The 13,088-nt window shown below is 34.5% G+C and overlaps 1 protein-coding gene across 1 annotated transcript in view; it reads right to left on the bottom strand.

The window, feature by feature from the left end:
- The window catches only part of TMPRSS15 (transmembrane protease, serine 15), a 116,018-nt gene that overhangs the window by 10,882 nt on the left and 92,048 nt on the right, over window positions 1–13,088 (bottom strand). Inside the window, 3 exon segments of the mRNA XM_011358244.1 lie at window positions 4,434–4,608; window positions 4,773–4,822; window positions 8,717–8,812. Of these exon segments, the coding sequence (XP_011356546.1) occupies window positions 4,434–4,608; window positions 4,773–4,822; window positions 8,717–8,812 (321 nt within the window).

The following is a 13,088-nucleotide window of genomic DNA, read 5'->3' as shown; positions in this document are numbered from 1 at the left end:
ATGACTTACTGAGTCCTCACCAGGGCTTACGATTTGGTCTAATATTGTTCCTACCCCTCTGCCAATCACTTCCTGGTCAACAGAAATAGCAAGGCTTCTGGAGGTTTCTGTTTTTTCTACCCTACCCTATAATATAAGCATTATTAGGACTTCGTTGGTCTTTAGAGTACTATTATCTCAAAAACTTAGAAAAATGCCTGGCCCACGATAAGTGCTCAGTAAATATCACTTGACTGAATGAATATATGAAAAACAGGAAGCAATGCAGGTGCCAGAAAGATTGAGCACCACCAGTGGTCACATATGATAGGGAGGGGAGTTGTACGTCGAGCCATATCAGCACAAGTGGTTACAAAAAAAAATTAAAATTAAATTTAAAAAATCAAAGAATGGAAAAGTGGCAAGAGGCCCCTCTACAAATAATTTCATCATTGATATATGTCTATTCAATTGATGTGATTCAGACTGTAAATCTGTATATAACTGCCCACACAACAGACTGAAGAGTAGTTGCTTCTACAAGTAGGAATGGTCATTGACTGGGAAGAGGTATTAGAATACTTTCTAGGTGATGAAAATGTCTTAACGAGTTTGAGTTATACAGGTGTATATATTTTCAAAACTCGCCAAATTGTGCACTGAAGATTATAGCATTTTGCTGTATGTCCCTGGGAAAAACTGAGAAACAAATATTAAACCTTGGTTGCTAAGTTTGCTTTACAAAATGGTAAGATTACAATTCTCAAACTACTTTTCGGGTTCCAGGCTTGCACAAATCCACAAATACTTTGTGAATAGTAGGAACAGGTTTCCTGTATTCCAGATAATAGTCACAAATACGGAAGGAGACACGACAAGAATATACCCCGTGGTGTTCTGTTTTAGATTGAGCTATCATATTTACAGGTATATAATTGTGTCAGTTGAGAGCGCCTAAGAGCAGGACATAAAAGCAATAGCAATGAGCATACGATACCTCGTTTCGTTTTTAAAATTTTTCTTATAATATCTTTTTTAAAAATATTAAATGTAGAAGGAACTAAAATTAGCTAAATGGAATTGGAGTTTCTTAGAGAAAGCTTGATTTGAGGGCTGGGTCAGGGAAGGTAAAAGATGAACTCAGAACATCTTATTTTGCCAGAAAGTAAAGACATTCTCAAAGAATGAGGATACATCAGCACTAAAAAAGGAGGAGCTTAAACAGTTTTCCCAAATATAAGGACTTTTTACAAAATAACTTGCTTATATTAAAAAAAAAATAAAAAACTAGAAAGAAAGGCTAAGAAAGCTGGAAAGATAGAAAGGCTGACAGAAAGGCTATTTCAGATTAAAGGAAATGAAAGAGGCATAGCAACCAAGTGCATTACCCTGAAGTGGTTCTTGGGTGGCAAAAATACAAACAAGCCAAAAATGTTGTAAGGGCCTATTTAGGACAATTGACAAAAATGAATACATACCGTAGATTAGATAATTGTTTTTGCATTAATGTTAAATTTCCATCATTTTCTGTGATTACATAAGAAAATATCCTTGTTCTTAGCAAAAACATATTGAAATATTTAATGATAAGGAAGTACAATGTCTAAACTACTATAAAACGGTTGAAAAAGAATTTCTCCAGATTGGAGAGAAAGAATAAGGAAGATTTGACAGCATAAAATTTAAACAATTGGTGAGTCTAAGTAAAATTATAAAAGAATTCTCTATACTATTATTTGCAATTTTTGTCCATGTTTTGAAATTATGTCAATATAAAACATTTGAAAAATAAATATGCTGACTGTCTCTTGACTTTCTAAGCAAGAGTTAGACTCTTTTTTCGTGGATCTTTCCTGTGTAGGAATAGCAGTGCGATAAAATTTTTATTGCACAACTATATTCACAGCATGAGAAAGTATTACAGCTTCTTAATTTTGTACTGACAATCACCCCAGGAAGTAGATACCTATAAACACCCTACATATGAAGATTCTGAAACCCAGAGATACTAAGTCAAATGAAGTCAGTAGCATAAATAGGATCAAAATCCTGTCCCTTTGTTCAAAGTCAACCTAGACTTTAAACCACAGCAAAGTTGGCTCATACTTTCCAAATCTCTCTTTTAAAGTTGGAAAAGAAGACAAATCAGTGATAGAGAAATAGAACAGGGACGAGAATATTTAGAGTCTTCCTGAACACTGAGGCTGAATGGAAATGGGGGTGAGGACAGTAAGAATGTAGACAGAGAAGAGTTGTTCCATTAAACCATTTAACCACTTGCAGAGTAAAAGACTTGGAACAAATTTACAATGAGAACAAGTAGATTTCAGTAAGTTGCTTGATTTGGTTCTTTTATTTATGTATTAGGAAATTAAGCTTTTTACTGCATTGTTAGGACTTTTAAAAGACAGATAACAGGCAGCATTAACTGGTAAAATATTTTTTCATCAAATATCTGAAGTACGATCAGAAACTTTCTTGCTTGGATAGGGACATGAAGTAGATAGCAAGAAACTGGAACACTCTGGGGAACTGGAGAAAGAAGTAATGCCAGTGAGTGACTGAGGAGAGTAAAATGCAAGCTTAGTGAGGATAAGTTGGTATTCATCACGATTCTATTGTAGCTTACCATTGTTTGCTTGTGTTCACATTGAAACTGTGTGAAAAGACGTTTTATGTTCTATATGACTGAACATGTGTTTATATTAAATGAAACTGCTTTTTGTATATTTGTGGTTTGAAAAGATTCAATATTGGTATCATTGACCTGCAATAAGTACAACTGTAAGGTAGGTAATTGAAAGATGTCACTAAAATTACTGCAAGCTTGGTTGACATTTAGGAAGCATGTGTTCTGCAAGAACATCAAACAGAAGAATTTACCAAATCTGAGGTCAATACAGGAGATTGCTAACTTACTAACACCTACTTGTGTACAACAGAGAACGCTGAATCTTTAGCTACAGATACCTTTTACTTATAACATAGTTAGGATATAGGTCACCCATCTGTGACATGCCCAAGGCATAGATTATATATAGGTAAATGTTAAAGTCATGTTTAGCAGAGGAATGAGAAAATTGCTCTAATACATGTGGAGGTCAAATTCCATAGCCACTTTCCCGAGGCTATGGTTGCAAATAGATTAAAATATAATTATCAAGAGGCAGCAAGGTCAAGAAGGTGCACTTTAGATATGGGAGAGGCTGTGGTTTAGCCACTGAATTGTAAGGCTCAGTGCATAGAATCAGAGCTGTAGATGTAGATGGGCAGGCAGTACTATGGGCTGTTCCTTTGTGGCCCAGGTAACTGGCCAACCTGTGATTTGGCTGAGAGTCTTCATTTACAAGTTCCTAGGATTATGAATTCGGGTTTACCCCCACTCTGGTACAACGGGTATTTAGGCGTAGGCTCAATGCTTTAATACTCATTCTCCCTAGTCTTCCCTATTTCTCTAACATTTTCACAACCTTCTGTGTCTACAATTTTTCTCCATCTATCCAAGAACTTACAATGTTTGTATTGGTTGGGAGTAAGTCTTTTAATCTGACTGACTAACTATGCCTGCATCTTCCATTCCTGAGCACATGTGGTTCTTTCCTCAGAGATTCTGGATGCTGGCTAAGAAGCTCATTCTAACCCTTACAAGTAAGGTCATTTTTTGGAGGCTTCTTCTATTTAGTTAGTGGCAAGAAATTGCCCTAGGTTTGGGTTTGTGAATCTTTTCTGAGGATGCTACCAGAAGAATTGGAATGTGATTACCTAAAGAAGTGCCATCTTTCATGCCGAAGCAGAGAATTAACATGTTCTTGAGCCCAGGAAAATTTATTTTCTCCCTGTTCCGTCTACCAACTCTATTTTCTCCTGTGGCATTGCAATAAGAATGGCTGCTTCTAGAGAGAAGATAAATCCTGGAATTCAACATGTATTTTGTCATATTACAAAAAAAAATTAAGTACGGTTGATATTAGTTCTAAGTTTTAGTTATGGGTAGTATCAACATAGATCTAACTTTAGAAATAAGTAAACATTTTTATCCTAATTCATAACAGAGTCCTTACACATGAAATTTCCAAGCACAATTTGCTTGGAACTAGAGGGCTATCTATACATGCTTTGTTGATACTGACAATTTGCTGACAATAAAATCAGCACAATATATACATTAAATACTAATTTTATACCTTTAAAATGCTTACCTTGTGAATAGGTAAAAATTTCAATGTTTATGTAAGTAGGAAACATAATACTTGATATAAGTACCTAATGAGGAAGGATTTTTAATTGAACTTACTCTATTTTTATACATGATTTTAATGGAAAAATGATTGGAAAGTTTATAATGTCATAAACAGTGGGCACGTTTTCCTGATGGGATGGTTTTGTGAAATGGGATGCACAGCGTCTGTTGTGGTCATCTCATTCAAGAAGGGACATTATGATGTCACACTTACCCATACACACAGTGGGCGGCAGACACCAGCCAGTCGTTGCTGACGAGAGAAGCTCCACAGAGCAGTCGGTCGTTATAATACAGAGCAGTGATCCAGGGCCAGGCTCCTTCCTTGGCGTTATTTCCTCCAATAATCTTTGAGGTGACTTTTTGAGCCACCAATTTTTTTCCACATGCTAATAAAATAATTGAAGAAAGAGCATCTCTTTTATTTTGCCGGATTTCCTCTGATCACGAAAATTGAGTGAATCGCTACAAAAAACCTTCAGGTGACATATCAACTCTATTCAGAATTTTAAACTGAAGGCTTGGAGGAAAACATGACAAAATATTTACTTACATTTGCGATTACATTGTAACAGAATCAAGGAATCTTGTAAACACTGCTCACTGCAATAGAAGAACAATTATATTTTAGAATTTGTGCACTTAGCATTTTAAAGCAAAACATAGGGTAGGTTCGCCTATTTTTTTTTTTTTTTTTTTTAGTAAAATGGACTTTTAAATGAAAGTATCATATATGAAATTCAGGGAGGCTGAAATGCACAGCAGAAAAATCCTCAGTGTAAAGTCAGTTGAGCTGAGTTCTTACCCTTAACTCTATCACTTATACTTCATAAGATTTTGGGTAAGATGCTCAGTAACCCTGAGACTCCCTTTTGTCATCCATAAAATGAGGACAATAGCATTTACTTTATTGGAATTTCTGAGAAGTAAAAAAAATTTTCAATGGAATTATAGTGCCTTATACACAATGAACACTCAATAAATGATAGCTACTGTTATTTTGCTTGAACAAACCTTGGATTTCATTCTGTAATATAGAACATGCCTCAATATTCCTAATCAGACAACTATTTAGGGCCTCACTCTGTGTGTGAGGCTGTGAACTTCATTCAGAGAATTCAATGATGAATTAATTCTAGGTCCTGCTTTCAGGGGGAGTAAACATATAAATAGACAAATATATATTAAAGTCTAAGAATAAATAATTTTAAAACTCACTGCCTGTTTTAAATATTTGCATACCAACTTTTTCAAAGCCAAGAATTCTATTTTAAACAAAACCTAAAAACAATTAAAAATGTGTTATACTTATCAACCACTAGAGATCAGTATAACACAAGGAATTAAAGTACTTGCCCACACTATTTCCTGATGCAGCCACTGCAGATATTGGTCACATTAAAACACACACATGCACAACCATATCATTTTGATGATTTCTATTTATATATTTAACTACATCTATTGTGCGTGTTGTTTAAGTGTCTGAAATTTGGGGGGAAAACAAAACAAAACACAAAACAAGACCAAAGATTGATATGAGATCATAAGTACAATCAAAGCAATTAGTGTTTGTGGGACGTACACAAAGAGGCTAATTTGAAATCATATGCATTAATGTGATCTGATTGACATAGCCTTTAGAATAGAAGATAATTCCAATTGCAGTATGAGGAAATATATCTTATTAATAAGCAATGTGCATGAATGTATAACTAGATATGGATATATCAATATGTATTCATAATTCCTCAAAAAAGCCTCAGTTAACCCCCCTTCTATTATCTTCTCATGGTTGAGAAAGAAATAATTTCTAGGATGTGTCAAGTTTCATCTAAACTCTGTCTACATCTATAGTACTCATCAACGAAAATCCATATTCAAAATGGTTCATCATTCTTAGGTATTAAACTATGATTAATACTCTGTGGTATGTATAAAACTGATGAATTTCTTTTTAGTCAGCACAGAAAAGAAAATTAAACTAAACTTTGAACCTCTTTCTTCATGCATTTTAGTCATAAATTTTATACTCAAACATACACGTGCAGCATCTCATCATGGAAAAGTAACCTCTGGTCAGAATGAGCAGTGAATCTATTATTTGTCCAGGTGTATTTAGAGAGATTAGAGAGAAAGGGAATTACTGTCCTGGCCTTTGTTGCTGAAGTCAGAGCTAGGTTAGCCCTCTGGGCAGGAAGAGAGACAATGCCATGATCCTGTGTCTTTCTCTCAGCCTAGTGGGGCAATACTGTGATGTAAATGGATGGGTTTCTATCTGTTGTATTAACAAGATGAACTAATTTCTCTACCAAAATATGCCTAACAACATGGCCTCTTTGTTGTTGTTGTTGAGAGGCTATTCTTTTTCTTTCTTTCTCCTTTCCAGAATTGCTATTGAAAGTGAGCTGTTGCCTTGGGGAACTTCGAAGACAGCGCAGTGGAGGGAAAAAGTAGAGGGCTTTCGAGTCTGACGGGTTAGAATCTTTATGTTGCCTGCAGCCTCTGTGAGCTTGTCCAAGTCAGTGATCAATATCAGGCTTCTGTTTCCTCATCCTTCTAGCAGAACAACACGACCAGTGCTGTAGGCCTGGACATGGCTTCTGTAAACATTCTACTGCAGTGGCAGTCACATGATACGCATTCAATAAAGTGTTTGATAAGCACTTTGTATCCTGCATCTAGCACCATGCTTAGAACACAATGTTAATCAATATACGTTACGTCAAATTTTATTTGACTTCTAGAACTGCTGTTGAAATGGTGTGAAGAATTGGAAGGAAGGGAAATCCAGCACTGGCAGCTGCCTGAATCCTGCATTTCCAGTTACATCGGTTCAGGTTGCTGCTTTCATGTTGCATGATTTTTCCCAGGAGCGAGAAATAACAGTCTGAGTCTTGCATATGCCTCACAATAGGAGAAAAAAGTGGGGATATAGGTTAGTAGATTTTCATAGTTGGAAGAATTATCTTCCTTGATATCCTCTTTTTTTTTCCTTATTTTATTTCCTTATTTTTTAAATTAGTACCACTAGAGCAAAAACAACACTTTTTATAGGGTGAAAATTATTATTGTGATAATCTCTGCAATAAATGAATATATACATAAATAAATTAACTAATGAAGTATATGTCTGATTTCCACCAAACTAGTAAAAGGTGGCTAACCAAGGAAATGATTAAGGATGTCTCTGGCTTGTTGAGGTGATGAAAGGTTTAAGTATTTGTGCCTATAAAAGGTATCTCTTTCAATAACAAACATACATACAATAGAGACATCAAGGTAAGACGATACTGGCATTTTGTTGATATGCATAGAATAACTTAGTTTTTTTCTGCACCTTGCATCTAATTAAGAGGAACTTTTTTTTTATATGGTCTCCTTTGTTTTTATCATTCTTAAATGTCTATAAGATAAAAATGAAAGAAAATCTCAATGTGCAAGCTGCTCAAGATCTATAATGGTAATGTAAATTTAGACATGCCTCACAGAAAGGAAAGCTAGAAGTCTTCTTTCTCTCTTGCAGATGCTTTGCTTCAGCCCTTATGAGATAGAAAATCTCACGGCCTAGAAACCATCCATACAGAACGTTCAATTGCAAATTCCTTTGGTACTAAAAATATCCCTTTATCAATTTGTTTTGCTGGTTGAGCTCACAGAAATGGTAACTTTTCATGAATAGCTGAATAATTTCATTTTCATCGTTAAGTATATTAAACAAAAAACTGCAGGCTAATACACCAGCAAGGACATCTTAAATTCTCATTCGTTGTTATGGCTGCTCTTGCTGTTACTTTCTTCCCGCCCACAGATGTCCTTTGATGGAACTGTAAGATCCAGAAGTCAATGTCAACAAAAATTACCGTTAATGCTCAAACAGGAGAAATGACATAAACTAAGCTAAAACAGATCTTTGAATATAAAAAGAATGCTGCTTTTTAAAACATTAGTACAAGCTATAAAAGTAAACCTAATTTAAAGAGCAAAAGAGAATGTGTAGGCACCACTAAAAGTCTGGACTCCTTCACTTAATATCCATGTTCTATTTGCTAAGACAGAGAGAAAAGATTAACCTGATGTTTTCCTATCTTTCTTCTCTTTTGATGATAGCTAATTGATGTTGCTCTCTGATCTGATACACATTGGACCTATTTATCCCAAGTCTCACAATTTCTTTCAATGGAACTTATTTGTTTATGAATCTGAAGCTACGGATAACAAGGATATAGAATTAAGACGTACTGAATTGCTAACAGTGTGTTTAACAATTACATATACAATATCTCATTTGGCTGTCATTATTTATATGGGAGTTAGGCAATGTTATCATATAGGATCAATTACAGACTATTTGAGATTACCTGTAGAATAAAAAAGTTAAATTACTTTCAATATGATATGGCTAGTATGTGGTAGAATTAAAATCTGACTGGCTTCAAAAATCTACCTCCTTCCCATCCATGTACAACTAGTCCAAGAACAGATTTTGGAACTTACCTTGGTGTTAGTATTAAGCTGCCATTAGGTGCTGTGTTTAATTTTACAAATGGTCCACCTCCAGTAGAGAAGACTGGCATTGATGAGTTTCCACTCCTAGGGAAAAAAACACATACAGATAAAATGAAACACAAATTAAAAAAACAGAAACTAAACTTCTAGTTATTTAATGCTGTGGATAGTTAACGAAATTATGGAATACCATACAAAGAAATTAACATTTTAATATAAAACTTCAAATTTTTTTTATCTGAAAGATGACACAAATTAGTAGAAAAATTACCTATAAAGAAATAAACGTAATATCAGTTTTTGCTTATTACCTTGAGTTCTCGTTTGCATATTCACATATTACTTAACAAAGTTAAAATCAGTACCTTTAACTTGGATGTCTGATTTTTTTTTTATTTGACTTATTTACGTTGTTCAACAGTTTCTATAATGATTGATTTTAATAACTGCACAGAATTGCTGCATCATAATTTATTAAACTTTATTCCTGTTGAATATAATTCATCTTTTGAAAAATGCATGCTGTCTAAGAACAACCTAGGAAAAGGAGATCTTCTCTGTTTACCTTTCCAAATGTCACTTTGTTCTTCATATTTCATTCAATTCAAAGTCCAACAAGCCCTAATTTAAAGCCAGAAGCTAAGTGACTGCTCTGAAAAAGGAAGTACGTAGCCTGGACCTACGAGTGTCAACTGTTGAGCTAGAATAGGACAGAGAGAGAGATGCCTCCAGGTGACGTAAGCCATTAAGTTCCTAGTCTTTCTTTTCTCTGAAAACCTGTTACATTCGTGCTCTCAACTCTCTTAACCGAAGATTTCTCTCAATTATCCTGATCCTTCTTCGACTCGACTGGAGTCTCACAACTTCTCCACTCTTGATCTTTCTTCCTGGCTTTTATTTATTCCAGATTTTAATTTTGGTATAAAAGTATGCCTTTCAGCTGGAAATATCTTAATTTTGCTATTTTCTACTGGTTACAGAGAGATGATGTGGTTTTTGTCTTTTTTTTTTATGCCTATAGCACCTGGCCTTCCTAAGTGTTCTCCCATCAAGTACTAACCAGGCCCGACTCTGCTTAGCTTCTGAGATCAGAAGTGATTGGGCATAGTTTGTCTTTCTGAGTTAGTTTGGTGGACCCACCCATTCTTTCTTCAAAGGAAGTTTCAATGTCTTCTCTAGGCTAAGCCAACACTCATCCTTTTCTATCTGTGTATAGGGGACTTCCAAGGAACGTTCATAGCCATTATGATCAATAAGAGGAAAAAAATCTTTGTAGAGAGTGTTTTCCATTCTCTTTCAGGTGAGACAATGCCTTAAAGAAACTGAAAGAGTGTTTGTCCTGTACCTTTCATCCACTGGAACAATGAAGTCCATATCTAATGCCTCAGAACTTAGCATCTTGCACTTTTTTTTTTTTGTCATTTAAAATACTGAATTTTATTTTACTGCAGTTTTTATCAAGGTTTATCAATAAATGATTAGTTCTGGAATTAACGGTTCAAGGTTGATTTAATGATTAGTAATGTGAGTCGTGGGCAAAAGCTTTAGCTTTGAGCCAGATAGTGAAGTTGAAATCCTGGCTCTGTTACCTGCACGACTGGACAAATACTCGATCATTATGTTTTTTTGTTACCTCATCTTCACAATGGCGATACAATGATCATTCTAACCTTAAAGGTTGTTGTAGGATTAAATGACATGAAACATATGAAGACCCTAGAACAGTAAGTATGTTCTTACTATTATATTGTTATTTGATTCTAGTATTCCTTTTTAGTTTCATTTTAATTATATAAAGTTTTTCACTCTTTTTTAACTTTTTTTTTTTTGGTGTCCTAACCTTTTTTTTTATTTTGGTTGCTTGGGGTTTTTTAATTAAATTTTTTTCTTTGTACCTTTTACATTTTTATAAACATATAAAAGTAACTCAAACACACAAATCAATGGCTGTTTCCTTAATAAAACCTGAAAAAGGAAGATTGGTGTTGTTAATATTATTCTTAAAGGTTAAGATATTCCTCCCATGTGGGTAGAAGTATCGTTTTGAGTATTTATAGAAAATATATTTGTTATAGCTTGGAAAACAAAACAGGCACAAAGACATCAAAGGGCAGGAGAGGATACAGTAGGTCAACAAGGACTTCACCACTACAGAAAGTTTATCTTTAAGGACTCAGACATTCAGGGAAAGCAGAATATGGATCAAACATGTCTTAGAAGACTTCGAATTCTACCATTGGTGCAGCTTCTGGTGAGTTCATCATACTAGTCTTGGCTTTTAAGAATATTAAACAGCGCCTGTCTAACTAGAAGGCAAAGTTGGTGGGCCTTAGTTACTCTCCAATCTACATTTAGACATCTCTCTCCTTTTACTGCTTTTGCTCAGGGTCCCAGGATTCTCCTGCTGAATGCCTACATGTGCTGGACATTGTTTTAGGTTGTTTTTATGTTCCTGACCAAGGAGTTCACCAATCTCCATGACCAAGGAGTTCCAAAGTCTGTTCTCCAGACAGATAGCATTAGCTTCACCAGAGAATGTATTAGAAATGCGAATTGCCCAACCCTACTCCAGACCCACCAAATCAGAAACTCTGGGAGTAGAGTCCAGTGATCTGTTTTTTAACAAGCCCTCTAGATGGTTCTAAAAAAGACTTGCTTGTCAGGGAACTACTGTCCTATATAATATCTATTTACTTACTTATTTAGGGGTTTGATATTTTGGCTTCCAAAGTGACCTCTAGTTACCAGATACATGATCTGCCTTTAAGGTACTGATAAAGTTAACTCATATATCAGGACTCACAAAATAGAGGCAACCCTAGAGGTCTGGCCCAAGTCATAAATATAAATCTGTTAGCCCACTCTTACAGGAAGTCTCACTGTTAGGGAACCCTAACATACCCCAGTCACAATCCTCCAACTTAGCTTTAACCAGCTTACCTTATCTTAGAAAATAAGATCTGCTAGCCTTGTAAGAAAATTCTCAACCTCTTAGCCAATCATGCACCAGTTCCAAATTGCCTCCTCTAACACTCTATAAAACTCCCTCTTGCCCAAAATCCTTTGAGAAGCGTGCTCTATTGTTTGTGAGGCACTCAACCATAGATTATTTTCCTTTGAATAAAGAACGTCAAACTCATTACTAAATTGTTCTAGTTTTGTCTTTTGACAAAACTCATAACTACAGCAGTTCCTCTGCTGTAGTTTCATTCAACATCATTGCATTCAATGTCATTGCATTAGAACCTTGATGAGATGCCAGGAACTTAATTCTTGTTCATATCAATTGCCTCGTGGTAAAATTGGTTTTGCTATACGTTGTTTAACTCAAAGTTGCAAATCTACAGACGATGTTAAATGAAGACTTGTTGTCCGTGTAGGATCATCTTGAAGGGTAATTCATGAAAATATATCTCAGAAAGGTGGATTTAAGACTTCATTTCTAGCTGTTTTTATTCCATCCCTTAGCTATCTCTTTGAAGATAGACTGTGAGGGAGATGCATTAATTTTTATAGAAATTAAAAAAAAATCTAAACAAAATTAAATATTTTTCAATATTTAAAAATTATTTATAAATCAGTTTTTAAAATCTAGTATCTATTTATTACACATTTACCATTGGCATTGGCCTATGTTGGAATTGGCAGTTATATTTTTAACATAAGTTTATTATAAAGGAAGACTAGAGGCAAAGCTTTAATAATAAAGAATATAACAAATAAAGAATGTATTTAAAGAATAAAGAATTTAGTAAATGCTAATTTTTCTACCTTGATATTCTCAAATACTGTTTCATAGTGATGTTTTCACTATCTGGATGAGAAAAATAGAGATTATGTATGCATACGTGAAAAAAACACATCTTATATTCTGAGATTATCTTCTTCACATTTTTAGTCTCAATTTTACATGAGAAAACAGACTACAGTTAATGGTACAACTATGTTGTTTTGGGCTATTTAGAGTAATTAAATAAAACCTTCCTTTGGAAAAAAACTAAATTAATCACATAATTAATTTTTTTTTTTTTTGTAAGAAATACGGCTATCAGCAACCTACGAGTGGTGTTAAGTGACTATGAGTTCATACGAACATTTCCATATGTCAGTGCTGGATGTTAGAATTTGGAATTTAATTTGAGACAGATTACCTGCATTTGAAATTCTGCCAAGTAGAATTCATCCTTTCTCAGATTGAACACAATTTATTCTAGTTTGTATTCACAGTAAGCAGAATATGAGTGGCAGAAAAAGTTTACAACAAACTATTTCTTATTTTAAAAAATGATGGAGACAATAGAAATATATTAAAAATGTTCCTAGCAAAATAAAAGGTTAGTAACTCTATGCTGTCACCATT

This window comes from Pteropus vampyrus, unplaced genomic scaffold (assembly GCF_000151845.1).
Source record: "Pteropus vampyrus isolate Shadow unplaced genomic scaffold, Pvam_2.0 Scaffold38, whole genome shotgun sequence".
Lineage (NCBI taxonomy): Eukaryota > Metazoa > Chordata > Mammalia > Chiroptera > Pteropodidae > Pteropus > Pteropus vampyrus.
This window is presented reverse-complemented; position numbering and strand designations above follow the sequence as displayed.